This window comes from Leopardus geoffroyi, chromosome C1, assembly GCF_018350155.1.
Source record: "Leopardus geoffroyi isolate Oge1 chromosome C1, O.geoffroyi_Oge1_pat1.0, whole genome shotgun sequence".
Lineage (NCBI taxonomy): Eukaryota > Metazoa > Chordata > Mammalia > Carnivora > Felidae > Leopardus > Leopardus geoffroyi.
The window spans coordinates 139,796,323-139,823,937 of NC_059328.1; the positions used below are offsets into that span (position 1 = coordinate 139,796,323).

Here is a 27,615-nt window from a genome sequence, read left to right on the forward strand (position 1 = left end):
TAGCAATTACGATTCAGATTAACTAAAGCAAAAAGGGAATTAGTGTAAGGATTCTTAAAGAAATTTTTAATGTTTATTTATTTTGAGAGAGAGAACGAGATTGCGAGTTGAGGAGGGACAGAGAGGGAGGAGAGAGAGAATCCCAAGCAGGCTCTGCACTGTCAGAGCTGAACCCTATGCAGGGCTCAAACTCAAAAGCCGTGAGATCATGACCTGAGCTGAAATCAAGAGTCGGACACTTAACCTACTGAGCCACCCAAGTGCCTTTTATAAGGATTCTTAATGCTTATAAACTGGAACTGGAATTCTTTTGCTTTTTTCCTTCTCATTTCTGTTACCTCACAGCTTTGGTCTTCCATGGCCCATATTATAAATGGTACCTTTTCACTTGTTCCCATCATTAACACACATATTGCCTCTGGGGGGGGGGGGGTTCGGTTTGGGTTTTTAGGTCTTTTAAATCACATGTTTTTATCAGGTTAATACGCTTATCAATAGGCTTAGTTGAGATTTTCTTCCCCTAATAAGGGCAGTCTTTATCCCATTCTGAGAGATAGCTGCTTTTTTTTTAAATGTATGTCCACCTCTTTTTTTATTATTTTTATTATTTTTAACATTTTATTTTTTTGAGAGACAGAGAGACCGAGCATGAGGAGGGGAGGGGCAGAGAGAGAGGGAGACACAGAATCCAAAGCAGGCTCCAGGCTCTGAGCTGTCAGCACAGAGCCCAATGCAGGGCTCGAACCCATGAATGCAAGATCATGACTTGAGCTGAAGTTAGATGTTCAACTGACTGAGCCACCAAGGCACCCTGAGATAGCTACTTTTTAGAAAAATATATTCTCTCCTCTATTTAAAATGTTCTTCTTTTTACTTATCTACTCGACACACTTTCCCTGCCCCTCCCCTTTTTTTGGCTATTAATTACATTATTAAATCAGTATTCAGTGTATACAGTATTATTCTGCACATATTAGCAACTGAAACAAGTACTTAATGATTACATTTCCTTTCTTGCTTAGGTTTTTATTTTCAAAGGAGACAACTTTCTTATGTTTCTGTTTCTTTTTCTATGTGCCTTTCATTAATTCAATGCAAGTTCTCCCATAGAAGTATAACTCTTTTAATATGTTCAAATAGTCAAATAATCTGTTAATTTTATTTCTTTCATGGACATTTTTTCCTGGAACCATTAATTTTGCTGCTTTATTCTAGACTGGTTGCTCTTAGGCTTACTACATGATTGTCATCTGTCATCATCATCTTGGGAATTTCTTCGCTTCTCTCATGTGTTTGCTTCCCTCTTTCCTGGATTCCAGACTTCTCTTATGTTTAGATATACTCCATTCTAATGGAGCACACTTTCCAGTGGCTTTCTGAGAAAGGGTGTTTGGAAGGTGCATTTTTTTGGGTTCTTGCATGTCTGATAATATTTTTATTGTAGCCTCATGCTTGATTGATAGTTTGGCTGGATAGAGGGTTTTAGGTTGTTTTGAGTCTTGAACACTTAGGAATTTTGAACACTGTTGTCTTTAACATCTAGCGTTGTTGAGAATGCTGATGTTATTTATTTTTGCTATTATACTTTAAAATTTTAATTTTCTGTTCTCTTAACTGTTCCTTTTATATAGTATCCTGTTTCTGTTCTACTTTCATGGATGCAGTAATATCTCTGTAAGGGTTATTTTTTTCTTTCTCTTCATTCCCCTTTTTTTCTCTGAGTTTCTTTTTTTCATTATATTTGTTTTGCTGTCTTTTCTCAAATATCTGGATTACTTGACTGTCCCAGTTATATTGGAATAAGATCATTTATGTGGTGGCTAACTTTTTTTTTTTTGGCTTTTTGTTTTTCTTTTCTTTTCTTTTTTTTTTAGTTTTTTAAATATTTATTTACTTTTGAGAGAGAGACAGAATGCGAGTGGGTTAGGGGCAGAGAGAGAGGGGAGACACAGATCTGAAGCAGGATCCAGGCTCCGAGCTGTCAGCACAGAGCCCGACACGGGGCTAGAACTCACAAGCCATGAGATCATGACCTGAGCTGAAGTCGGCCAATGAAGCCACCCAGGCGCTCCTGTTTTGTTTTTCTTTTAAAGCGAGAGAGTGTGTGACCAGGGAAGAGGGGCAGGGTGGGGGGAGAGAATCCCAAGCAGGCTCCACACTCAGAATCCAGCGTGAGCCTCGATCCCACGACCCTGGGATCATGACCTGAGCCAAAATCAAGAGTGGGACATTCAATCAACTAAGCCACCCAGGCGCCCCTGTTTTTGTTTTTATAGCTGAGTTGGGAGGTGGGGATGGCAAGGTGAGATGGCAGTGGATGGCAGTGCTGGCAGATTTCACGATTCAACACACAGCCTGTTGCTTACGCTTTCTCATTTGGTATGGAGCCTTTTACTTTCCCTCGGTATATGCCTGGTGCTCCAGAGCCCACAGGCTCTCTGGATCGGCCTTTGCAGATTAATCTGCCAGGCTTCGGGGCGCCTGGGTGGCGCAGTCGGTTGAGCATCCGACTTCAGCCAGGTCACGATCTCGCGGTCCGTGAGTTCGAGCCCCGCGTCGGGCTCTGAGCTGATGGCTCAGAGCCTGGAGCCTGTTTCCGATTCTGTGTCTCCCTCTCTCTCTGCCCCTCCCCCGTTCATGCTCTGTCTCTCTCTGTCCCAAAAATAAATAAACGTTGAATAAATAAATAAATAAATAAATAAATAAATAAATAAAATCTGCCAGGCTTCTACCATTTGGGAGAAAAACTAGTTGGTTAGCTACACTGGACAAGAGAAGGATCTAATTCTCCATATAAAGATTTTTAACTGATTTTCCTATTTTCAGAAGTGTTTTACCCCTTCTTTCAGAGAGTAACCATTGATCTCAACTCTTAATAAGTCTTTAGATAGATAGGGGGAGTTTTCCTGCTTCAAGTTGTTTTCTCTCCACCTGCCTCCCCCACTGCCCTGCCCTGACTGTTTTATATTTCAGTGTTCTCTTGTCTGCTAAGCTGTAGCTTTTGTAAGTCTGAAAATTTGATTGATAATTCTTACCTCCTTGTTCTCATCACCTCTGAAGATAAATGCCATTTGGAGAAAAAAAACAAACATCGTTCTGCTTTTATTTTGGAATTTTTGGACACATATTTGTGTTCGTTCTGCCTTATTTAACCAGAAGCAGTCTTTGTGTTCACATTTCTGTTACAAAAGCTTTAAACCCTGTTCTATTTCATAGGTCACTGGTTACCAATGGGTTAGGTGTTTAGGGTCAGTTACTGTAACCCTGTGGAATGGAATGTCACATGGTATCAAACATGGCATAGGAGGGTTCACAGATATCGTGATTAATATCTATAAATAACAAGGATAGGTTTATGTGAAGAGTTCTAAATTCACAGAATTAAGATAGGGAAATTATCCATGTTTGTTTTACTATGTTTTTACAAGGCTGGGAATTTAAAGCGCTCTCATTTAACTTATATTCAGTGTGTTAGAGAGTACTTACACCACATGTGCTATTGCATCGTAGTTATGCAAATAACCAGAGAGAATAGGGTGAGTGGAATAAACTGAACAGAGAATATGTATGATCTTAGAGGCCATATGATGGAGACTGGAGTATAGAAGGTAGAATGTTCTGAAGTCAAAAAAAACATTGCCACTTATAAATTGTTGAGTGTAGCCTGCAAATTTTGCTTAGGAGGACAAAAAGCAACATTCTTTTTTCTTTTCTACTTTGGAACCAATTGAGAAACAGACACGGATACTAATAAAAATGGTGTTGGAAGACAAGACATAGATACGTGACCTCAGTGGACTTTCTCATATTTAACCCCTGAATTAGACAAGCTTACCCACCATTGTTTGGGCACTGGTTGGAGACAAAGCAGGCCTCCGCATACAAGGACAGAATTGGCCCCTATGCTTACCATGTAGTAGAGGGCTGACTAGAATGCCCCTCTTCAAGAGAAGGAAGAAGCACAAGAGATTATGCACTCAAAGGTATTGAACTGATTAGGTCCTCCTTGCAAATTCATCTGCCTAAGTCACGCCTTCCTTGGCTGAGGATAAAGTACAGGGGTAGAGAGAAGCTGAAAGTATTTTTCCTGTACTTTTCCCTCCTGAAGATTTGAGTGGAAATGTGGGGAGCACATATTTCCCCTTAACACAAAATATATAATAGGCATAATATTATGTAGTAGTAATATTCATATTCATAATAATATCATGAAGTAATGGGCAGTAGCTAGCCCGTCATTATGTGCCGCATTGAATTGCATGCCACTCATTTCATACCATGGTCGGTAAAGTCTTTTAATCTGAAAACTTCTTGCCATTTGTTTATTAGCTCTGAGAAATTTTCTTGTATTATTATTTCTGGATTCTTCATATTTTCATTGCACTATATAATTATGCCTGTCAGATACTTGCATGTGAATATATCCAAGTAAAAGGTAATCTAAGGGACTTTGAAAGGTACCTTTAACCAGAAGTAATTTTTGAGAGAGAGAGAGAGAATGAGAATGAATCCCAAGCAAGCTCTGTGCTGACAGTGCAGCAGAGCCCAATGTGGGGCTCGATCCCATGCACTGTGAGATCATGACCTGAGCTGAAATCAAGATGCTTAATGGACTAAGCCACCCAGGCGCACCTCTCCTTACCCTTTTAAAAACATATCTTTGGGGCACCTGGGTGGCTCATCAGTTGGGCATCTGACTTTGGTTCAGGTCACGATCTCATGGTTGGTGAGTTCGAGCCCCATGTTGGGCTCTGTGCTGAAAGCTCTGCTTCGGATTCTCTCTCTCTCTCCCCCCCCCCTTTTCTCTCTCTCTCTCTCTCTCTCTCTCTCTCTGTCCCTCCCCTGCTCCCGCTCTCTCTCTCTCAAAAATAAATATGTAACAATTTAAAAAATAAATAAAAACGTATCTTTGTGCACTATATAAAAATAATCTGTGCACTTAAAAGAGTATATATGTATACATATATATTCTATTTATATTTTTTAAAAATAAGTAAACATATACACTATTTTGTACCTTAGCTTTTCTCACTTTTTGTTAAGATGGGTGTCTTTCCCTATCAGTATACATACATCATTATCATTCATTTTTAGGGCTTCAGTCTATTCCATGTATGTACAAACCATTATATACAGTATTTCTGTATTCCCACATACATTGCTTGTTTTTATATTTTTTACTTCTTACAGTGTCACATCTAATATTCTTGTATGTGTATATTTGTCTGTTTGTATATTTATACGATAAATTCCTAGAAATAGAATTGCCAAGTCCAGGAGTAGGTGTCTTTAATTGAACTGAATACCAGTTTTAATTTCCTCCTCATGGTGTTTGAGATTTCCTTCCCCCATTCATTCCAAAATGGCATACCATCAAGTTTTAGATCTTTGTCTGTCTGATGAGTGAAATATATCTTGTTGCTGTGTTTGCATTTATTTAATTCACTTTATGGCTTCTGAGCTTGTACCTACCCAAACATTTTCCCCTTGCATTTTCTTCTAGCATTTTTTGCATTTTATTTTTTACTCTAAAATTTTGTTAAATACATCATTTATTGGTATTAGGAATGAGGTAGAATTCTAACTTAAGTTTTAAAAGGTGACTAGTATGTATAATCCCTTTTTATTAATAATCTCCTTTATCCTCAGTGATTTGAAATACCATTCTTATGATACATACACTTTGCACTTGAGTTTATTTCTAGATTCTTAATTTTCTTAGATAGCTTCTCATTATATTACCAAACTACCATGTTGATAAATATATAACATCTTTTTTTAATAATTGCTACTGTTTTGGCATATATTTCATGATGTTCTATTTTTGATTTTTTAAATCTTAATTCCACTATAGTTAACATATAGTGCTTTATTAGTTTAAGGTGTACAATATTGTGACTCACCAATTCCATATATTACTCAGTGCTCATCCAAATAAGCGTACTATTAATCCCCTTCACCTCTTACACCCATCTCCCACCACCTTCCCTCTGGTAACCATCTGTTTTTCTCTATAGTTAAGGGTCTGTTTTTTGGTTTGTCTTTCTCTTTTCCCTTTTCCTTTGTTCATTTGGTTTTTTTTTCCTAAATTCTACATATGAGTGAAATCATATGGTATTTTTGTCTGACTGTCTTGTTGCAGTTAGCATTATACTGTCTAGCTCCATCCATGTTGTTGCAAATGACAAGATTTCAGTTCTTTTTATGGCTGAATAATATTCTGTTATATATATAGCACATCTTGTTTATCTCTTCATCTATCAATGGACACTTGGGCTGCTTCCATACTTGGCTGTTGTAAATAATGCTGCAATAAATGTAGGGGTATTTGAATTAGTGTTTTTGTACTGGGGGTAGATACCCAGTAGTGCAATTACTGGATCATAGGGCAGTTCTGTTTTTAACTTTTTGAGGAATCTCCCTACTGTTTGCCACAGTGGCTCCACCAGTTTGCATTCCCACCAACAGTGCAAGAGAGTTCCTTTTTCTTCACATTCTTGCCAACACTTGTTGTTTCTTGGGTTTTTGATTTTAGCTACTCTGACAGATGTGTGGTGATCTCTCATGTGGTTTTGATTTGTATTTCCCTGATGATGACTGATGTTAAGCATCTTTTCATCTGTCAGTTGGACATTTGTAGGTCTTCTTTGGAGAAACATCAGTTCATGTCTTCTGCCCATTTTTTAATTGGATTATTTGGTTTTTTGGTGTTAAGTTGTGTAAGTTCTTTATATATTTTGGATACTAAGTCTTTATTGAATATGTCACTTGCAGATATCTTCAGTAGGTTGTTGTGATCCTCTATTTTTAAAATAGATTAATTTTAGTTACTGCTTTTACTGTTCTGTTAAACTTTAATTCACATCTATGAATTCAGATTTTGTTTTTTCTTATACTGTGCTTCGAAACCAATTTTTTGTTTTTGTTTTTGTTTTTTTATTTGAGTATAGTTGACATATGATGTATGTTACATTAGTTTTGGGTGTACTCTGAAACCAATATTTAGATGTCTGCTCATGAGCTTCTCTTTGGTAATGCGTTGTGATTTAGTAGTATTCTGTGGTCAAATATAAACACACTGTAACTCCATAATTTCTCCTCAGTTTGAAGAATTTTTCTTTTCTTTTCTAGCCTTTAATCTTGACAACGAGCAACCAGATTATGATATGGATTCAGAAGATGAGACCTTATTAAATAGACTTAACAGAAAGATGGAAATTAAGCCTTTGCAATTTGAAATTATGATTGACAGACTTGAAAAAGCCAGTTCTAATCAGGTACTGTACCTTGTAAAAATGTCTCCTGTCTTAAAGTTAATCCAGTTAGTAGCTTTATTTTTCATTTTCTTTAGACCTGAGTATATTGCCTTTTAAATTTCCCTGACATCTTAGAATTTCTGTTTACAGTATTCCTTGAACTGAATAATTCATCATAATTTCTTTGAATAGGAGTATGAATAGTACTATTCTGACTTCTTGTTTGGATATAAAAATAATACTAGCTGCAATAGTATTTAATACCTTCTCGATCCTTTTCATAGGACTAAATTTGCTTGGTTGGGTCTTTAAGGCAGGTATCTTATACCAAATCTGGCTTAGTTAAGCTCAGATTTATTAAGGTACTCATTATCATTTTAGTTTTACGTATATATTACTTAAAATTTTAAGTGAAGAAAAAATTATTCGCAAAGAAATAATTTTTTTAGTGGGTCATTCTAAATATGGTATAGAGAATTTAAAAGGGTATGGTCTTTTTGGAAAGCAATTAGGCAGCATATTTCAGGAACCTTAAAATGTGTGTACCTTTTGATTTAGTAATCCTACCTCTAGGAGTCATTCTCAAAAAAAATAACTGGTAAAAATGTCAGATTTTTGAACAAGGATGTTCAGAATAACTTACAAGTTGTCTGTAGGGTAAAATATCACATAGCCATTAAAAATAATTATTTTGAATATTAACAGAAATTGCTTATTATATAATGTTAGATTTCAAAAAAGGATACAGAATTGTTTAAGTGCAAAACTCTGAGATTCATTTAAAGTGTTTACATTTATATGTGTGCATTGAATAAAAGATCAAGAAAATCCAACAAAATACCACTATTGGTTCGATTTAAGTGATAGGATTATTGGTGATTATTATGTTCTTTATTCTGTTTCTGTTTTCCAAATTTACTATAATGAACATGTATAGATTGTTGTAATTAGATTTTAAAAATAAATTGTTTTAAAAAATAATTGCTTGGTGTATCTGTGTGGTGTATTAATATATTAATTGTTATTAATGTAGTAAGAAGTTAGAGATAAAAGTAAACATTTTATAGTAGACTGTTAACACTTTGCAGTAGTTTACCCATTACAAATTCATTATTTTCCTTTACCTCCCAACTAAAGTCCTTTAAATCCTTAAGGCATTACCAGCTATTCAGAACATTTTTCAAAACTTTTCCATTGTGAAATGTCTGCTGCATATTTAGCCTTTCTTCCAGTCTTTTCCCCCCATTTGGATGGAAAGTAATATTTGATGTGCAATCAAAAAAAGTACATTGGAAACCGAATGTTGTAAAATTCAACTTAGTTGGTTTTTTGAAAGTCTGTCTTTTTTTATTGGAAATTTGTTTTAATTATCAAATTGAGTATTGAAAATATTCTTATTAGCGCTCACAGTTTTCCTAAGATTTTGATTACTGGCATCAGGTATAGGTTCATTTTTCTTCTTTATATGCAAACTTCTAGCAATCTTAGGTTCAGTCTTTATTTTGGTATATCTACTATTTTTCATGATTGCTCAAAAATTACTCTTGGTGGCTGAAGTTATATCCTCAGAAGCCTTCAATGCTCTGTTCTGTAATTTGCTTTCTTTCATTTCAGTCAGTAATTACTTAGTGCTTAGGTGAACAAGGGAGGTGACAGAAGTTCTGCCCTTGGGGAGCTTCTCATCTAAGTGGGGCAGGATAAACAAAACACACGTGAACAATAATACACTTAACTGTCCACATACAATCAACACTATCCTTTTTTAGTTCTTTTTGTTCAGTGACAAGCTTCAAAGCCCTAAAATTGGGTAGGCTCAGAGCATAGTAGCACCTGCTTTTGGCAGTGTAGACAAAGGTAGAAGTTTGCCTTAGGGACAAGATAATGGTCCTGTTTTTAGAACTAAGGATTAAAGATACCAAAGACTCTTCTCATTCCAGGTACCTGAACTATGGATTCACAGATTTCTTTATTTTTCCTTTTTGGCAGCTAACATAGTAGCAGATCTCAAGGCAAGGAATCAAGTTTGTGGTTAAAGCAATATTTATTAGGTTGACAGAGAAAAGACATAAAAGATAGACTGAGACAAAGCTTCTGCTCCCATCATTCTGTGGAGACTACTGCAGTGAAGTCATTCCTGAAAATTCCTGTTGCCAAATGCCGTGATTAATTTCAGTCCTCATTCATTTATTTTAATTGAGCTCTCTTTATTTCTTGAAACACCTCACCTTTGCTCTTTTGAATATACTTCATTCTCTTCTGATTTTTTAAATTATTTTCTTTGACCATTCCTTCTAATTGTCTTCTACTGAGTCCTTTTCATTAATTTCTGCAAACACCAGGGTTTCTTGAAATTCTGTTCTTGATATTCTTACCTTATGTATTTTGGGATAATATCACCTTAGCAAGCATTTTTCTGAGGGTAATAATACATATATCTTTACCCTTGACTTCCTTCTCAAGCTCCAGGACTTTCTTTTTTCTCTTTTCATGTTGCCTGTTGGCTTCTCCACCTAGATAGTCCCCAGACCTCTCAAGTTTAACTTTTCTGACTTATTCTCTTAACTCCACATGATCCTGTACTGTATTCCTCATCTCTCCTGTGACTCCCAAAACTCACAATGATGTGGGGTTTTTTTAACCCCTTCGGTCCCTAAATTTCTAATTCTCACTCTTCTTTTTCCACCTGTATATTCCTTGAATATTTCATCTTTAATTATCTCTTCTCTCACTTCTTCAGTCTTTCTACCTTTGCCCAAAAATATGTCATGGGTCCCTATTTCCCAGAGAAGCCTTTCATTCGACCTCATATTTCTTTATAAAATACTACCCTGTGTCTTTCCTCTTTTTTTGTCACCAGTTAAATTTTTAAAAGATTAGCTGTATTGTTTAACTCTTACCCATACTACAATCCATTTCAGTTTACTGAAATTGCACCCAGGGCACCATTGACCTTCTCATTGTCATCCATCCATTTCAGCCTGTATCCTACTAAATGTCCCTAGAGTAGTGGGTGCTGTTGACCTCCACATTTCTTGAGTCTTGTCTTCTTTCTTCATCTTCTCTTCCGTTTTTGCTCTACATTGTGTTTGTTGCTGTTTCCCTCAATATCTGTCCTCAGAATTTATACTTGTATCTTAGGCTATCAACACAGGCACTCCCAGATGGAGTATTTTATGATTCTTTCATATATCTTAATGCACTAATACTCAGTTCTAAAGTTCTTATGTTGTTCACTTATTGTTTAAATTGTATTTGCCTTGCGTCCATTGCCATATTGTAAGTTTCTGTAGGTAGTGGTTTCATCAGTTTTTTTCCTGTCTTCCCTACAAGCTATATAACACAATGGTGGACTGATAGGAGTTGATTATTAACTACTTATTGCTTAATTGACTATATTAAAAAACATTAATTTTATGCATAATTTATTCATTTGTGTATTATAAATGTGTTTATTGAAATTGCTAAGCCATAAATCTGTATGTAAGCAAACTAAATGATCTTTGTCTTCATGGAGCTAGTAGTAGTCTAGAAGAAAAGCCCACTAGTAGAATAATTTTTAATCTCCTCACTTCCAGGCCCCCAAAGTAAGGAAACCAAACAACTCAGAGCTGTCTTAAAAATAATAAATTTTACCACAGACCTTTTTATCAAGTAAATAGTGGTCTCCACTGCTTTCTGGTAGAAAGTGTTAAATGGCAGAAGTTTTTTCTTAAGATAGAAAAGTAGTAAGATTCTGATTTTGTGGATATTTAATCGTGTGTCATAATTTGAGACTGTGCAAATAGTTTTTGCCCACTCAAATTGATGCTGTCACTGTGATCATAATGATGCCAGTGACACTAATTGCCTTAGAATAGCTAAAGATACTTTTCACAGAATGGTTAAAATAAAAATTTACTGTATAGCAACATAAAAACATCAGTCAACTGAGAAAATACAGTTAACACTGGAAAGAAAGGTCTGGATCTTTAACTGTAAACAATGTATTGAATTCTTGTTACCTGAGATATAAAGAGGGTATGTATCAACCAGGCAGAAGGACATTTCTAGAAGGAACAAGAAGTACCAGAGAAGGAGACCTGAGGCAGTGTTTTAATCCCATGACACTTCCTGCAGGAGATAGGAAGCAGTGTTACTCTGGTAGTAATGTTGGATAAGAAACTCACTACCGCTCTGCAGCTTGATGGAAAGAAACCTATCCTCCTCCACACTCTAGAGTTAGAGTATAATTAGTGAAGGTTACAAAATTTTATCAGAAGCAGAATGACCACAAACCGCTGAAGGTGTGTAGCATATCACACCATTGGTCCCCAGAGCACATGAGAGCTGCTCGTAATGCTATGATGCTGTAAGCATGAGGTCGAGTTTTTGGTTTTTGGTTTTTGTGTTTTATTAAGGTGTTTTTTTTTTAATTATTCTTTTTTTTTTTTTTTTGTAAGTTTATTTAGAGAGCGAGCAGGGGAGGGGCAGAGAAAGAGGGAGAGAATCCCAAGCAGGCTCCACGCTGTCAGTGCAGAGTCCGACGCAGGGCTTGATCTCATGAACTGTGAGACCATGACCTGAGCAGAGATTGAGAGTCAGATGCTTAACCGACAGAGCCACTCAGATGTCCTGAGGTAGAATTTTACTGGATCCAGAAAGTTTGATTCTTATTCTACCACTGGCCTTGTAGACTTTGGGCCATTCCAGAGAACTTGAGCTAACAGAGTTGCCCATTTAGAGTGATGTTTGGAAATATTGCTGCTTTTGGTTTGGTCTCTTATTCCAGGCTGTGGCCCTCCACTTTAAAGACCAAGTTACTCAGACTCTCAGATGAGTTGAAGCTGACTTCACTGAGACATTGAATAAGCCAAAGTATGGCCACATATAATTTCATTACACTAAAAGTAATCATTACATGGACTAGAATGCTTGAGTTGACATTGTCAGTGTAGTCTCTTCCTGTGGCCAATCTTGGCAGCCAAATTATAATAAGAAACCAACTAATTAATTAACCCTGGTAATCACCATCACAGGACTGGAAATCCAAATGATTATTGCATTTATTCTATGAAGTTATACCAGTATGAGAAATCAGAGATCAAATTTATTTGGTGGGTCATGCCGTCTTCCATTGACTTCATATAACCCTCATATTGATTCATATGTTGATCTTACAGTTTCATTGAGAAAATTTTTCCCTTAATTTCTGAGTTTCAGGGAAACATTTGTTAGGAGATATCTCAACTTGTTTTGAAAATGAATCTTCATTTCCAAAGTGATAAAGTAGAAAGATTGTGATAACAGCACTTCGTTGACGTTTTGCAGCCTTAACTCCATGATCTTTTTCTAGAGTTCCCTGTAAATGGGTATGGATAACCCATAATCCATCCTGCTCAAGCTGATCAGTCTTCACAAAGAACAAGGAAACAGATGTGACCAAGCAAATTTTTACAAACCTTAGTTTGAGATATGTCAACATTATGTTGACTGTATTGATAACAGAGAAGGACATCCTTGAGATACCTGTGTCAAAACTCCAAGGGGAATCATCTGAGGGCTGCTGTCACAGACGTAACAATGTTATTAGCAGAATGAGTGTTGAGAACAAGGATTCTCTAGTACTAAAGTAGCTTCGCTAGAAGAATTGCCTTTATATGTAATTCATACAAGAAATTCAAGATTGCTTAATGTTGAAACCTCTGGAAACATGCTAAGTTTATTCTTTCACAGTTTCAAAAGAAAGTTGTTATATTAGTTGCAATATATTGGAAAATATTAATCTTTCATTGTAGATAGATATAGAAAGAAACCTTCTGTATCTTCTGGTTTCTGTTGGAAAACAAAAGCACAGAAAGAACCTAGTAGACTGTTGAAAACTAGATGTTCAAATGTATAGAATCACAGATTATCAGATTTTTGATGGACCCGAGGTGTCTTCTAGTCCAAGACTTACCTGAGGCGTAGATCTGTTGCAGTCTTCCCAACTACTGTTCATTCAGTCTTCTTAAGTATTTTAAGTTGTGGTTCTTACTACCTCTCAGGGCAAAATGTAAATTTTTGAATGAATCTCCTTATTAACAAATCCTTTGTTAGATTGAATTGAATTCTGTTTTCTGCGATCATGATGTCTGATCATCGTTAGACTGATCACTTTTTTTTCTATAGGAATAGTTTAACTTTGATTTCTCATTTTCAAACATAGTTGATGACAATTTGTGTTTTTCATTTAGCTTGTAACACTTCAGGAAGCAAAACTGCTGCTAAACGAAGATGATTACCTTATTAAAGCTGTGTATGACTACTGGGTAAGAAAACGTAAAAACTGTAGAGGGCCGTCCCTCATTCCTCAGATAAAACAAGAGAAAAGAGATGGCTCCACCAACAATGACCCTTATGTTGCCTTTCGGAGGAGAACAGAGAAAATGCAAACTCGAAAGGTAATGGGCAAATTAGATTTAATTAGTATGCCTTAATAGTATTTAAGATCAATTTTTTTCTGCTAATAATTTCAATAATTTTGAATACCTTGAACATAAAGAGGAGCTAATAACATTGTTGAACCAAATGTTAGAAATCCTGCTCTTCAGTAGCTTCTGTTGGTACAATAACCAATATCCATGCCCTTTACAGTCTCCTGATTTTACCATTTCAGACTTATAGTTGAAGTAGTAAAAGGAATTCTATATCTTTATATATCTCAGAAATTTGAGCTCTTCAGTAAACTATACATTTTATACATATCCTCTTGTTTGGGAAGCTTAAGAGCTTATAGCTCTTTTGAAACCATATTCTAATTCTTGGGTATAAAAAAGAACTTGACTCCCTTTAGCTACTGTGGGGTCATGGGAAGGAAGGAAAGGTTCTTTTCAAGCCTGTTCTTCCCATAGTCAGAAGTAACAGTGGAATCTTTTTCTTCTTTTCTGAGTTGTCAGTTGTGTCAGATTTCTAATTGATGAACTTGTCCCCATCTGCCTTTCACAAGCAGTGTGAGCCAGAATTTTACATAAGAGAAACAGGGTCTCATGCTGTGGAATGATATGTTATAGAAGAAAGTGTTACTGTACAGGTGGTATTCATTGTCTTCTATTTCTCATAATTAACAGTAAACACCATACACAATAACACATTCTCTAGCATTGCAAAAAATTAGAACATATGTAAAAGCCATGAGGAATTATGATGGGAGGCAAAGCCTTTTCTATGGATTCCTGTTTCTCCTAACATGAAAAGCTTTCCTTGTCAGTTGTGAATGTAACAGCTGTGAAACATAACAGCTGCCAGGAATAGTATATTTTAGGAAAAATTCTACTACTGGTTAATAACCAGTTTCTGTAAGTCTGTCTTAGATGTCCCAAGTTTAGATGACATTGCCTAAACCAGGCTAAGTTTTCAATTTGGCATTTTAGTTCTTAGATAAGATAGTCTGAGATATTTTATGAAAGTGTAACATCTTGCTTAGAAAAGACTGGAATGAGGTAAATTTGTAAATATAGGCAATTAGACATGAGGAAGGGGAAGTTTACCTGAATCATTGAAAAATATGAACTACTAATTGCTTTTTAAAAGAAATGTAATTAATTGAGATACATTCCTAAACAGATTTTTAGCAGTGTCTTTTTTTTTTTTTTTTTAATTTTTTTTTTTTCAACGTTTATTTATTTTTGGGACAGAGAGAGACAGAGCATGAACGGGGGAGGGGCAGAGAGAGAGGGAGACACAGAATCGGAAACAGGCTCCAGGCTCTGAGCCATCAGCCCATAGCCCGACGCGGGGCTCGAACTCGCGGACCGCGAGATCGTGACCTGGCTGAAGTCGGACGCTTAACCGACTGCGCCACCCAGGCGCCCCATAGCAGTGTCTTTTGAAGGAAGTATACCATTAGACTTTCACTGAGTGGGTGTGAAGAACTGAAAACTAGGCAGTATTTATTAACATGTAAACAACATTTTAAGTATTTAAATCAGCTTTATTCTTAAATAGGTTAAATCACTGTTTTCTAACCAGTGCATATTGGGAATTGCTAGTAGTGCATTCCAATGTATAGGTGCTTTCATTGTGCAATAACTAGTATTGCTTTTTCCTGACACTCTGATTTCTACCCTTTCTCTTGCCTGTTATTTTCACCTTCCTCTGCAGAGTGGTACATTTTCTTTTCCAGTAGTCTTTTTATTCCTCTCTGTTTTCAATTTTGGGACCAAAGACTTTTCCCCTTCATGCACACTGATGCTGCTTCAAAATGTTTATGGTTCAAAATGAGAAAGTTGGGAACGCAGTCAACAATGAATACCCCTAGATGTTCCAGAGGTGGGCAAGCCCTGGGATCTGCAAAAATGAATACTGCTAGCAAAGGTTCTCTACTTTTTTGTTTCCACAGATTGAAAACACATGTATAGCTACATACAGAGGTGCTAAAATAAAGGACTTCTGAAATATTTGCTTGGCAGGCTAGAATTTAATTTTAATTTGGTAAACTAGTATTTAATTTGGGAGTGCTTAAGTACTTTTAGGACCTTCTTAAATGAGACAGTCTTAAGGCACCAACATGTCTGAAAGTGCTGATTGGGAAGTCTTAAATCAGCATGTGTGTTTAATATGTTTAACCCCATATATCCAACTGTTAACATCTGTGCTTTCTCTCCTCCCTCTCTGTGGCCCAGAATAAACGAGAAAGACAAGAGAGGAAACTCAAGTAGTTGTTCTCAGTCTGGCCACATGTAACAATCTCCTGTGAATTATCCTTGGTTATAAAAAGGTCTCCAGTTAAATCTAAAGTGCAGCAGTTTGAGAACTACTTCCCTGAAGATTGGGCAGTAGGTCAGAACTATAATATGTAACTGGGAATAGGGAAAAAAGAGTTGGTCCAGAACAGAGACCATTGTGAGGAACGGTAAAGGAAGTGAATAGATTTGAAAACAGGGATAGGGCCATCTTAAAAGCACAGAAAAGATACCAGTATGAATTCATTGTTTTTAGTATTGGTATAGTCAGATATAGATCTGTGAATGTATGTGTACATACATATATTACAGGTGTATTTCCTAGCTCTGTTCGCTGAGTCTAGAAGCGATGATACTCAGTAGCAGTGAGCATGCCTAGCATGTAGATCTTGATTTTTAAATGTCATTTTCCATCAAAAGGAACCAGAAATCCTTAGAAAAATAGTGTTTCCAGGTCTAGGGCTGGGAAATATAAAGATACGCTTGAAACATTCTGTTATGCCAGAAAGTAAGACTGTTGATTAAAGATAAAAGCATGTTGGACCCATGTCAGAAGGCCTCAAGAGCCAGCTTGAAGGGGGACTCTACCAACCAGATGTGGGAAAGTTTTAAGTGTCAAAATAAATAATGAATAACCCATAGTAACCCATGAGTCCATACTAATATAAATGGATGGATAGATGGATGGAGGGTGGGAGGGAGGGACGGATGGATGAATGGATGGTTGGTTGGTAGATTGACTGATAAAAGAGAAGGGAACATTTTTCCTTACAGTAGAACTTTAAGATTTCCAAGTTTCAGTAGAATGATGAAGTTTGAAAATCACCATTTGGCCGCCACGATAGTAATAATTGTTTCAGGCAAAAGTTAGAATCAGTGGATACTACATTAGTGGGAGGAAATTTGGTGAGAAACAAGGTACATAATCCTACAGTGTCCTTTTTAATTAAAAATAGTAATTTGACTAAAGGAACCTGACAGCATCTTAATCAAGGGATAAAAATTACCATCAACAGTAATGGGACAAATAGTTATCATTTAACTCCTGATATAAGAGAGGGATACAATGATCACTTCTGTGATAATCCTATGAAGAATACATAACCTGAATTTAATTGTGGGAAAACATTGAAGAAACCCATAGTGAGGAACATCCTACAAAATAAGTGGCCTCTATTTAAAAATGTCAAGACTATGATCACTATAGAAAGTCAAAGGAACCATTCCAAATTATAGGACGTTAAAGAGACATGACAGCTAAGTGCAATTGTAATCCTGAATCAGACCCTAGACCAGGAAAAAATTTACTGTTACGAGTGAATTTAATAATAAAAATAATTGTCCTGCTAATGTCCTTTATAGCATCAATTACGTAAACATATAAAAATACATATTTAACAATTATATTTATTGCTATAAAGGACATTAGTAGGACAACCAGTGAAACATGAATAAAGTGTTTAAATTAGATAATACGATAACATCAGTGTTAATTTCTTGATTTCGATAATGGTTACTGGTTATATAAGAGAGTATCATTGTTTCTAGAAAGTACATATTAAAGTGCTTAGAGATGAAGGGACAGTGCACATCCCAACCATTCTCAAAAAATGTTTTTTAAATAGGGGTACCTGGGTGGCTCAGTCAGTTAAGCATCCGACTCTTGATTTTGGCTCAGGTCATGAGCTCACAGTTGGTGAGTTTGAGCCCTGCATTCTCTCTCTCTCTCTCTCTCTCTTTCTCTCTCCCCCTCCCTCTCTCTGTCTGTCTCTGTCTCTCTCTCTCTCTCAAAATAAACTCTAAAAAAAAATGCTAATTTTGCATATTTCTGTTTGTGTTTATTATACATTCATGTGTATGTGCCTTAGTCCGTTTAGGCTGCTGTAACAAAGAACACCATAGACTGAGTGCTTTAAACAACAAATATTTATTTGTCACAGTTCTAGAGGCTTGAAGGTCCTAGATACAGGTACTGGCAGATTCAGTGTCTGGTGAGGGCCTACTTGCTGATTCAGAAATGATCATCTTACTGTGTCCTCACGTGGTGGAAGGAGCAAGAGAAAGAACTCTTTGGGGTCTCTTTTATAAGAGCACAAATTCATTTGTGAGGACTCCTCCCTCATGACCTAATCACCTCCCAAAGGCCCTACCTCTAAATACCATCACATTGGGGCCTTGGAGTTTCAAAATGAATTTTCAGAGGACACAAACATTTCAGTTCCTCACAACATAGACTAAATAAATACATACAGAGACAGAGATAAAACAAATGTAAAATAATAAATAACACTTGAGCAATCTGGATGAAAATACAGAAGAATTGTTCATACTATTTTTTTAACTTTATGTAAATATGAAATTATTTCAAAATAAAAAGTAAAAAAACAGAGAGAACTAGAGAAAGGAAAAATTAGTAAGGGTAGTTAATTTGGGCCTAAAGAGAGCAGAAAATGAATGGTTAAGACAGGGCAGAAGCATATAGTCCACAAAAAACACTTAGTGAAGAGGGGGGTGATCTTAAAAGGTTCTGGTGCACTTTTGAATATTGTTCAGCTGGCATGTAGCCTTATATTATTACTCGTCTTTTGAATCTGTATGTCTCATTCTTACTAGACTGTAAGCCTTTTGAGGATAGGGGACATGTGCAGTACTCTCTACACGGGGACACTTTAATATTTGCTCTTGGTAATGTTAATTTTTTTTTTTCAATTGGGAGGTATTTCTGCCTGCTTGCCAAGTTTTCTTGCTTAAAACCATGCTGTAGATTTTGCCTTTTGTCACATAGTACTGGAGGGGTAAAAAAATTAATTTCCTTTTGATGAAATAAAAGAATGACTAATACAACATTTAAAATACTTGGTACGCAGTACCTTAATGAGATTTAGTTTAGGTTATGTTTTGTAAGTGATGATTAAGTTTCAAATACAAGAAACTATACATTAAAGAAAAAAGTAAAACTTTGAATCTTTAAGTTTTATTTTCTCTTTTATAATCCTCCAATATGAAATCTGGCTTCAGGTTCTTTCTAATGTCATTGTATTATTAACTCAAGGATGGGAAGATTGCTTAAGTGCAGTGTCTGGATACATAGAATGAGAGGTGGTAATGGTCTGTTTTTAAACAAATAGTTCCATGCCTACTCTAAATATTCTATGGTTATTTGATTAAACACAATATTTTATATTAACAGTAACTTTTATGCAAATAGTTGCTAATTACAACTGAGCCTTCTTTCGTTATTAAGCAGGACTTTGATTTGGAGTTGTTCAAATTAAATCTCAGGCTTCACAGTGGGACCTTCTTAACAACACTCTGAAATTTAGAGTTTTCACTTGTTTTCTGCCCTGCAGTGAGGTGTTATTACTTTGAAACATGACAGTCCAGTTCTTTGAGATACTTTATATCCTACTTTCAGTTTTATATCTGAGTTTCTGATAGGAAGTTTTGCTTGTCATTGTCATTGTGAGTGTTTACATTGTGGTATATTGAACCTTCCAACCTGCAGTTACAGAGGTGAATGATAGAGACCCATTTTGGCTTTTTTTTTTTTTTTTTTTTTTTTTTGGTAGGTAACCTTGATTTAACAGAACTGTTTCTGTCACTGGAAAATGCCTTGCATCAATTTCAGTGGACTGCATTTTCTGATTGATACACTAGGTTTTGTTTCAGGCAGACTTCTAAAAATGTGTGTACGTTGGAATTATCCCTTCTATCATTCCATCTTTTCAACAGTGGGCAGCATTTTTTTTTTTTTAATATTTGAGAGATACTTGCTTGTACTTCTGTTTTCAGAGTTAAATAGGTTCTCTTATGTAGTTGCTGTTTAAGATGATTTTTAACATTTTTATACTTAATACTTTTTTAACATTTTGCTTTATGAAACAGTTTTGGATCTCATAAGATTTTGTTGAATGAAAATGGAATGATGATTGGATTGTTTATTCTTCTAAAATTGTTGTTTTCAACAGAATCGTAAGAATGATGAAGCCTCTTATGAAAAGATGTTGAAACTGAGACGAGAGTTTAGTAGAGCCATAACAATTTTGGAAATGATTAAGAGAAGAGAGAAAACAAAACGAGAATTACTGCACTTAACCTTAGAAGTTGTGGAAAAAAGGTAACCTTGCTGCTGTTGTATACTAATGGTAGCTTTAGCTAAATGATGGTCAGAATATAACCAAATGATTTGTTTTATTTTTTGCCATGCTTTAAAACAGTTAAAATGGATTCTTAAATGAAATCTACATTTTTTTGAAGAATCCGGGTATTGCTAGTTTTTTTTAAGTTAGATTATCAGTTTGGATTGCGAATTTGGGGTATATTTTTGTGTGTATTATGTATAGATCCTCTAATATACTTAATTTTTTTTCAGAATCCTTTAGTTTTATTTAGGAAAGAATCTAGAGATCATTTTGTCCATCCTTTTTATTAAAGTTTCTATTAAAATTTGAGGGAAATGAATGTTTAAATGATTTTATTTTCTAACTAGGTAGAAAACATTTTTTGTTTCAACGCATTTTAAAAATGTGTCTCTAATGCAGTAGTCCTTTTCCTGCATAACTAAATAGACTAAACTACACCTGACAGAATTTTATGTGATTCCTGAGGTAAGCATTCTAAACATCATTTCCCACTGTTTGAAAATATTAAATATATGAGAAATTTGTCTTCTGTATACCTTAGAGGGTTTTTTGGTTTTTGTCTTACTATATCCCGAATATGAACTTCTTTATTCCTGTAAATTTTCTTTCAAGAATAATCTTTTTTTAAAAGAATAATCTGACTAATTAATTAGTTGTGTTCTAGTTAATTGCGATATCATTGGTTTTTTTTTTTTTTTTTCTAATTTATTTTTCAACTACAAAACATTTTCTTATATTTTGTGACCTTTTCAAGATATCATTTGGGAGACTATGGCGGTGAAATCCTTAATGAAGTGAAAATCAATAGATCAGAAAAAGAGTTATATGCCACTCCAGCAACTCTTCATAATGGAAATCATCACAAAGTCCAAGAATGTAAAACTAAGGTGAATATCCTCTGGGGAGAAGCACATATGATAATATTGTTTAGACAATTAGGGGTTTCATCAGCTGTCTTAGTATAGTTTGGTTAAAGAAGAAAGTAATTAACATGCGTTAGTTTTTACTATTAGCCAAGCACTTTGCTAGGAATTTTTACATACATATTAACTCATTAATCGTTATAGCAGCCCATTGACACAGATTTTATCTCTGAGTGACTTCTAGATTATATAGCTAATAAGTGGCTGATTCGAGATTTAGGTCTAGGTCTAACACCAAAAACCATGTGCTTTTCACTGTGCTATCTGCTTCTCTAGAGAATATGGGTAATTAAAGTTGAGTTGTTATCACTAGCCTTAGCAAATCCTGCGTTGTAGTGACAGGCATCAAAATCTAAGATTAAAGCTTTCTTCATTGAGACTATTTATTATTGAAAGTTATTCTTAGTTTCATTATCACTTCCAGAATCAACTGCTATCTACTTTGAGTGATTTGAAGAAGTCCTGTAACTTCCAGATGCTATTTTCTTCGCTAATAAAGAGCCAGATTCAGTGATTATTTAAGTCTTTTAGACTTCAAGAAATTGTATTTATTCAGTATTCACTTGGTACATTAATTAAAGTATTCATTAATAAAACCTTTAAGGAGCTTAGATTTAACTAAGAAATAGGTATTGACTGAGCATTTAGACAGTGGAACTTTGTATATAGCAAGATTTAAAAAGCAACATAGGGTGTTTGTGGAAAATTCATCTTTTAAAAATGTACACAATTCTTACTTTTCCTGGGTTCGTTGTTAAAGGTCAAAGAAGAATGTGGAGCAGGAAGACTCCTCCTTTAATCAGCTGATGTCAATTCAAACACAAAAGTTCTTTCTTATTAATCACAGGCATCTAGCCCACCTACTTGATTCTTTTTAAAACACACTTGCCTCTATAGCCAAAAATGTTATCAGTGCAATAAATGTTATTTTCTAAGTTATTTTTTAAAATCCATTTTATATAAACCAATGCTTTTTCCAAGTATATGATTGGTAGAGAAGATGAAAATCTCAACCTGAAATTACTGACAGAATCAGCCTTTCCTATATTTTAGGTTTTTATTTTAGATCATCTGTAGGAAAAACACTCAGAATGTTTACTAGTGTTAGAGATACGGTTGCTCATTCATTGTTGATCCACCCCATTACACATAGCTAACTTTATTTACCTTGTCACACATCCCACCTTAAAATATAGGTAGTTTCGAAGAGGGTGAGGTTCTCTTTTTGATGCCATAGATTTAACCATTGTAGGAAACTAGCTATATCACTAAATAATTTGCCATTTAAGCAACATTTTCATTGTGTGTACCATTTTTGACCCTGCAGTAGTTTTAACAAAAATGTGGACTACACAGGAAAATGTAGAACCTCTTAAATATTTTTTCACTTCAATATTGCTTGTACTTTGGTGCTCTATTAGAACAATCATTTCCAAACTTTTTAAGTAGTAGAACCCTATTTATTAAGAGGAATACCACTATGTATGTCAAAACAGATAGTAACAGAGCTTCTCTGCTGAGGGGTGGAAAGCAGGGGGCGCTGGAAACCCACCCCATCTGTCAGTCTGGTTGCCAGATGACCTCTAAAGTGCTATCACAGAACTCTAGGGTACTTGAGAACAGTTTGATTACTGTTCAGTTGAGGCAGTAATTCTAAAAAAGCGAATTTTTTTCTAGTTAATAAACTCATTTTCCTCAAAAAGATTACCAGCCATAGACATTTTTAAAAATTGAAAGTAAGTGTAGAAATAAATTAATGAATTTATAATCTAGTTCAAGTTATTTTTCAAATAAATTTATTAATCATCATTAATACAGTGGATTTAAATAAAATTAAAATTAAATGTAAGTGCTTTTAAATGCTGGATTGCATAATAATAGAGTAATTTTTTTAAATCACTAACATCATAGTTAAAGTATAAATAACAATATAAAAAGCAAATTTAGGTACCATTATTATTTTTAATCACAACTTGAAAAAAGTAAAACATTTTTCAATTTATGACCACAATTTTTGCATATTAAAAACAGTAAATAAAATCACCTCCTGGGTAAAAATGTATGTTTTTCAAAGAGCAGTATAGTTTTTCATGATTTCTAAAATGATTTTCATTTCTTCCTTTTGGGGGAAAAATCGTCATGTAAACAGCACCCTCATCATTTGTCTTTGAAAGAAGAGGCTTCTGATGTGGTTCGTCAAAAGAAGAAGTACCCAAAGAAGCCTAAAGCAGAGGCTTTGATAACATCTCAGCAACCCACTCCTGAGACATTGCCTGTGATCAATAAGAGTGACATTAAGCAATATGACTTTCACAGCTCAGATGAAGATGAATTTCCACAGGTGCTTGTTTTAAAACTATTTTAAAGACATTTCCTTCTAGTCTTTTATATTGCTATATTTTAAAACATAATTGACCTCTTAGTTTTGATTCTTACTTTCTTCACCTAATGTTGTATAGCATAAACATTTTCCACATTATTTATGTAGCCACTCATGTGGTATTTACTTTCCATTATGTTCTCTCAGTTGGATAGAATTTATTCTCTGGAATATTTAGGTGGTTTTCAGTGTTCCTTTTTGTAAAAATGAATGTTTCTATTTTTTTCCGTCTGTATTTAAAGTAGATTATTAGAAATGAAATTGCTGGGACACCTGGTGGCTCAGGGTTGAGCGGCCAACTTCAGGTCATGATCTCAACGGTTCATGAGTTCAAGCCCCACATCAGGCTTTCTGCTGTCTGAGCAGAGCCCGCTTTGGTATTTCTGTTCCTCTCTCTCTCTCTCTCTCTCTCTCTCTGCCTCTCCCCCATTCACGTTCACATGCATGCTCTCTCTCTCACTCTCCCTCCCTCTGGCTGTCGAAAATAAGTACACGTTAAAAAAAAAAAAAAAAATGGAATTACTGAGGGGCATCTAGGTGGCTTAGTTAAGAGTCCAACTCTTGGTTTCAGTTCAGGTCATGATCTAATAGTTGATGAGTTTGAGCCCTGCTTCAGGCTCTGCACTGACAATGTAGAGCCTACTTGAGATTCTCTCTCCCTCTCTCTCTATGCTTACTCTCTCACAAAATAAATAAAAAAACTTAAAAAAAAAGTAGAATTACTGAACCAAAGATTATCAATATTTTAAGATACTTAATACATAATTGTAAATATTCACCAACAATAACCAACAATAATTTTTTTAACAATTTTTTAGCATTTTGTTTTGCAATTTTTAATGTAAACTTTGCTAATTTGGGCAATAACCATTTATATTTTTTTAATGTTTATTTATTTATCTAAAGAGAGAGGGAGAGAGTCTGAAGCAGGCTCCACACTCAGCATGCAGCCTGATGAAGGGCTCAAGATCACGACCTGAGCCGATATCAGGAGTTGGACATCTAACTGACTGAGCCACCCTGGCGCCCCTGGCAATAATCATTTAATTATAAAGATTCCAAAGAACTAATGCAAATTATAAATCATGAAGATAATTCTTTGATTTATATTGCAACAGTTTATAGCAAGATGTTTGCAATTTTAAAAATCTTTTTTTTTTTTTTTTAAGTTTTTACATTTATTTTGAGAGAGAGCATAGGAGGGGCAAAGAGAGAGAATCATAAGCAGGCTCTGCGCCATCAGCACAGAGCCCACCCAGTATGGGGCTCAAACTCATGAAACCACAAGACCGTGACCTGACCTAAAGTTGCTTAACCAATTCAGCCACCCAGGTGCCCCTGCAATTTTAAATTCTTAATTTCACTTTCACAAGTGCTGTTTTTAAAACAAGACCTTTATGTATCAAAGGATGAATTTTAAAAGATAAATACATATTTATAGTTTAGCACCTGGTCTAGCAACACCCTCTTTTTTCTTGTCTATATGGTATAGTCAATGTAAAGAGAATGCTATAACAAATACATTTTATTATATTGTAACATTTTTATTTCATTGCTTTAAGAGAAAAAAAAATTCTAACCAACATTACAGACATTTGGAAACAAACTGTTTTATAAAACACTTTATGGTTGTAACCATTTAAAATGTAGAATCGTAAAATGTATTCCCTTTGACTAGACTATGTGTTTTTTTTACTCTTTTATCACTAATTTAGTTTTTCTATCCCAGATATTTTAGCATTCATATGTATTGTAAAATGCACAAATACAGGTTTTAATTTAGTACGCGCTTGAAAAGCACTTAATGAAATAATTGATTACTTTTGTCAAAGGATCATCCAGTTAGACTCAGTGCATTAAAGAGCCATGGGACATTAATTAGGTGGCCATTTTGGAGGAATGAGGAAAATAATGTCCGAACACATAGTAGTTTTCTGATAGAAAGTGTAGGGAGGGCTTCTAGGCAGAGGAAACAGCATGTAAGTGAGAATTGCTTGCAGTTTGGCATTACTGGAGCATAAAATGCAAAGGGGAAGAGAGGTTGAACAGAATGATGCTTGCAGTAGTAGCCAGGTGGCAGATGGCTTCTATCTACCATTATACACACTAGAACATTATTAAAGAATCTTAAGTAAGAAGATGACATGGTTTCAGTATATATTAATAATAGCCTTATATTGGTGGTACTGAAGAGAGCCTTTAAAGTTTTGCTGTACACTCCCAGCTCTTAAGAATGACACCAGGGGATATTATGACCTATGGAAACTTTTCCTTTAGTGCTGGAATCAGTCCATCCTCCTGATAGTGGGACACACTTACATATTAGTCATATATTCCTCTCGCATTAGGGGGCTTTTGTTTCTATTCTAAATTCTTGTGTTTATTCATATAGTCCCCAGCCTTCAAACCCACATCAAAATTTCAAATTATATTTTGAAACTTTTAAGTTCCTCTTGAGTCCTTTTACTGGGTCTTTGACAACTCTCATCAATTTTTATAATGGTATCCCCTGTCACTGAAGAATAAGTATTTACCTATACAGTTGGATATTATTCAGTGAGGCAGCTATTTAGGCTGGAACTCTTACAAAATCAGGATTTTATTGCTAAAAAGATCTGTAAAATAATGATGTGCTGCTTCTTTGTCCAGTAAACAAGGAAAAAGAGAATAGGGAGACTTAAGAGAACAGACATTTTAACCAGACTTCTCCAACTGATTTGCAACAGAGCAGAATTAAAGCCCTGTCTTTTCTTAATCACACTTCTGATTCTCCTAATGTCAGCTCTCTCTTCCTGTGTCTCAGACTAAATCCTCGAATCCACTCCTGAAGAATGGTGGTCGGGAGGAAGGGGTGGTATATTTTATGCAAAGAATTTCTGAGATTTTGTGACACTTCCCCTGTGTGTATTTTAGAAGAGGTAGAGGATTTGCAAAGGAACCAAAGTATAAAATTCACATTGGGGATTTCCTTTCAAATTTCAGGTTTGGGGCTTGGTTCCACGGGAAGAAGAATCAGCCCCAGCTTACTGTTTCTGTGTCTCCCCCATAGGGTTGGTGGAGGTATATTGGAACCTCACCAAATGCCTTTCTCCCCTGGATGACCCTGCTCAGTGGTAATTACCACAGTTTGGAAATAATGTGGAGAACACATTTTTCCTCTCAAAATAGGAAGAGAGGGATTTGTGAGGTTCAAAATTTGCAAGTAAATTTGGTTGAGCCAGCGTTGTCAGAAAAAGAGATGTACTCCAAAGTGAAATTGCGAGACTACTGAAACTTAAGTACCAAAACTTTTTTTTTTTTTTAATTTTAACCATTATGGGTAGAAATTTATCTAAACCATATTATTTCTCTGCTGTATTAGAGTATATTTGTATATAATTTACTCCGTTTTTGATGACACTTACAAAGTTTGCTCCAAAGTATCAGTGTTGCCCAGGGGTCCACTCAAGTTTTATAGGGATAGTTCACCTAAGATCACATGGTTCCCAGGCAGAGTGCATTTTAATTATGTGACGACTTTTTGAAAGTCTTTATTTTTTCTTTTGCTGTCAGGCTATGGGCTTATCATTTCTCTTTGCAACCAGTCTGCTTACCTTTAGCAAGCCTTCTGTCCTTTTCTAATTTTTCTGCTTATCATCTGCCAAATTTAAAATGTGATTTCACTAAACTGTACACCTGAAATATTACATTATATGTTAACTGGAATTTAAATAAATAAAAACTAAAAACGTGTTTTTAAAAAAGTGAGTAGGGACTCCCTTTGAGAAAAACGTATGACCTTTTATGGCCTTGGAGGGGGCACTATTCATAAACCTTTTTTACTTCCTAGTTTTTGACTTTTATTACAGAGAAAGAAAGTTATTGGAGAAAAATACATCTGCCTATATAGGTGAACCATAACTGTCAAAATAAAAATATTTATGGCCGCATCCATTATTTAGAAAATATAAGTGAGATATATAAAAACTGTACTAATTCTTTTTAAGTACTTAACGTGTTCAGAAGCAATTACACAATACTATGTTAACGTACCTGCAAGAACTAATCCTTTCAAAATAATCATTTTTAACCGTAGAAAATCATTGCTAGCCTTTAGCTGTTTGGGGGAATTTACTGCCTACTATATGTAACGGAGGCATACTGTTTGTGATCAGATTCTGATTTTAGATTATTACAAAGATTGATCTGTTGACTTCTGATAACTCCTAAATGGAA

The 27,615-nt window shown here is 35.2% G+C and overlaps 1 protein-coding gene across 3 annotated transcripts in view; it reads left to right on the forward strand.

The window, feature by feature from the left end:
- EPC2 (enhancer of polycomb homolog 2) overlaps window positions 1-27,615 on the forward strand; it is a 119,555-nt gene that overhangs the window by 71,871 nt on the left and 20,069 nt on the right. For 2 of the 3 annotated variants that reach the window (XM_045479751.1, XM_045479752.1), the window contains exons 3-7: window positions 7,132-7,277; window positions 13,469-13,675; window positions 19,924-20,072; window positions 20,852-20,984; window positions 23,170-23,361. In XM_045479751.1, the coding sequence (XP_045335707.1) occupies window positions 7,132-7,277; window positions 13,469-13,675; window positions 19,924-20,072; window positions 20,852-20,984; window positions 23,170-23,361 (827 nt within the window). The remainder of the gene's footprint in view (window positions 1-7,131; window positions 7,278-13,468; window positions 13,676-19,923; window positions 20,073-20,851; window positions 20,985-23,169; window positions 23,362-27,615) is intronic. The other variant, XM_045479753.1, reaches the window with a different exon arrangement.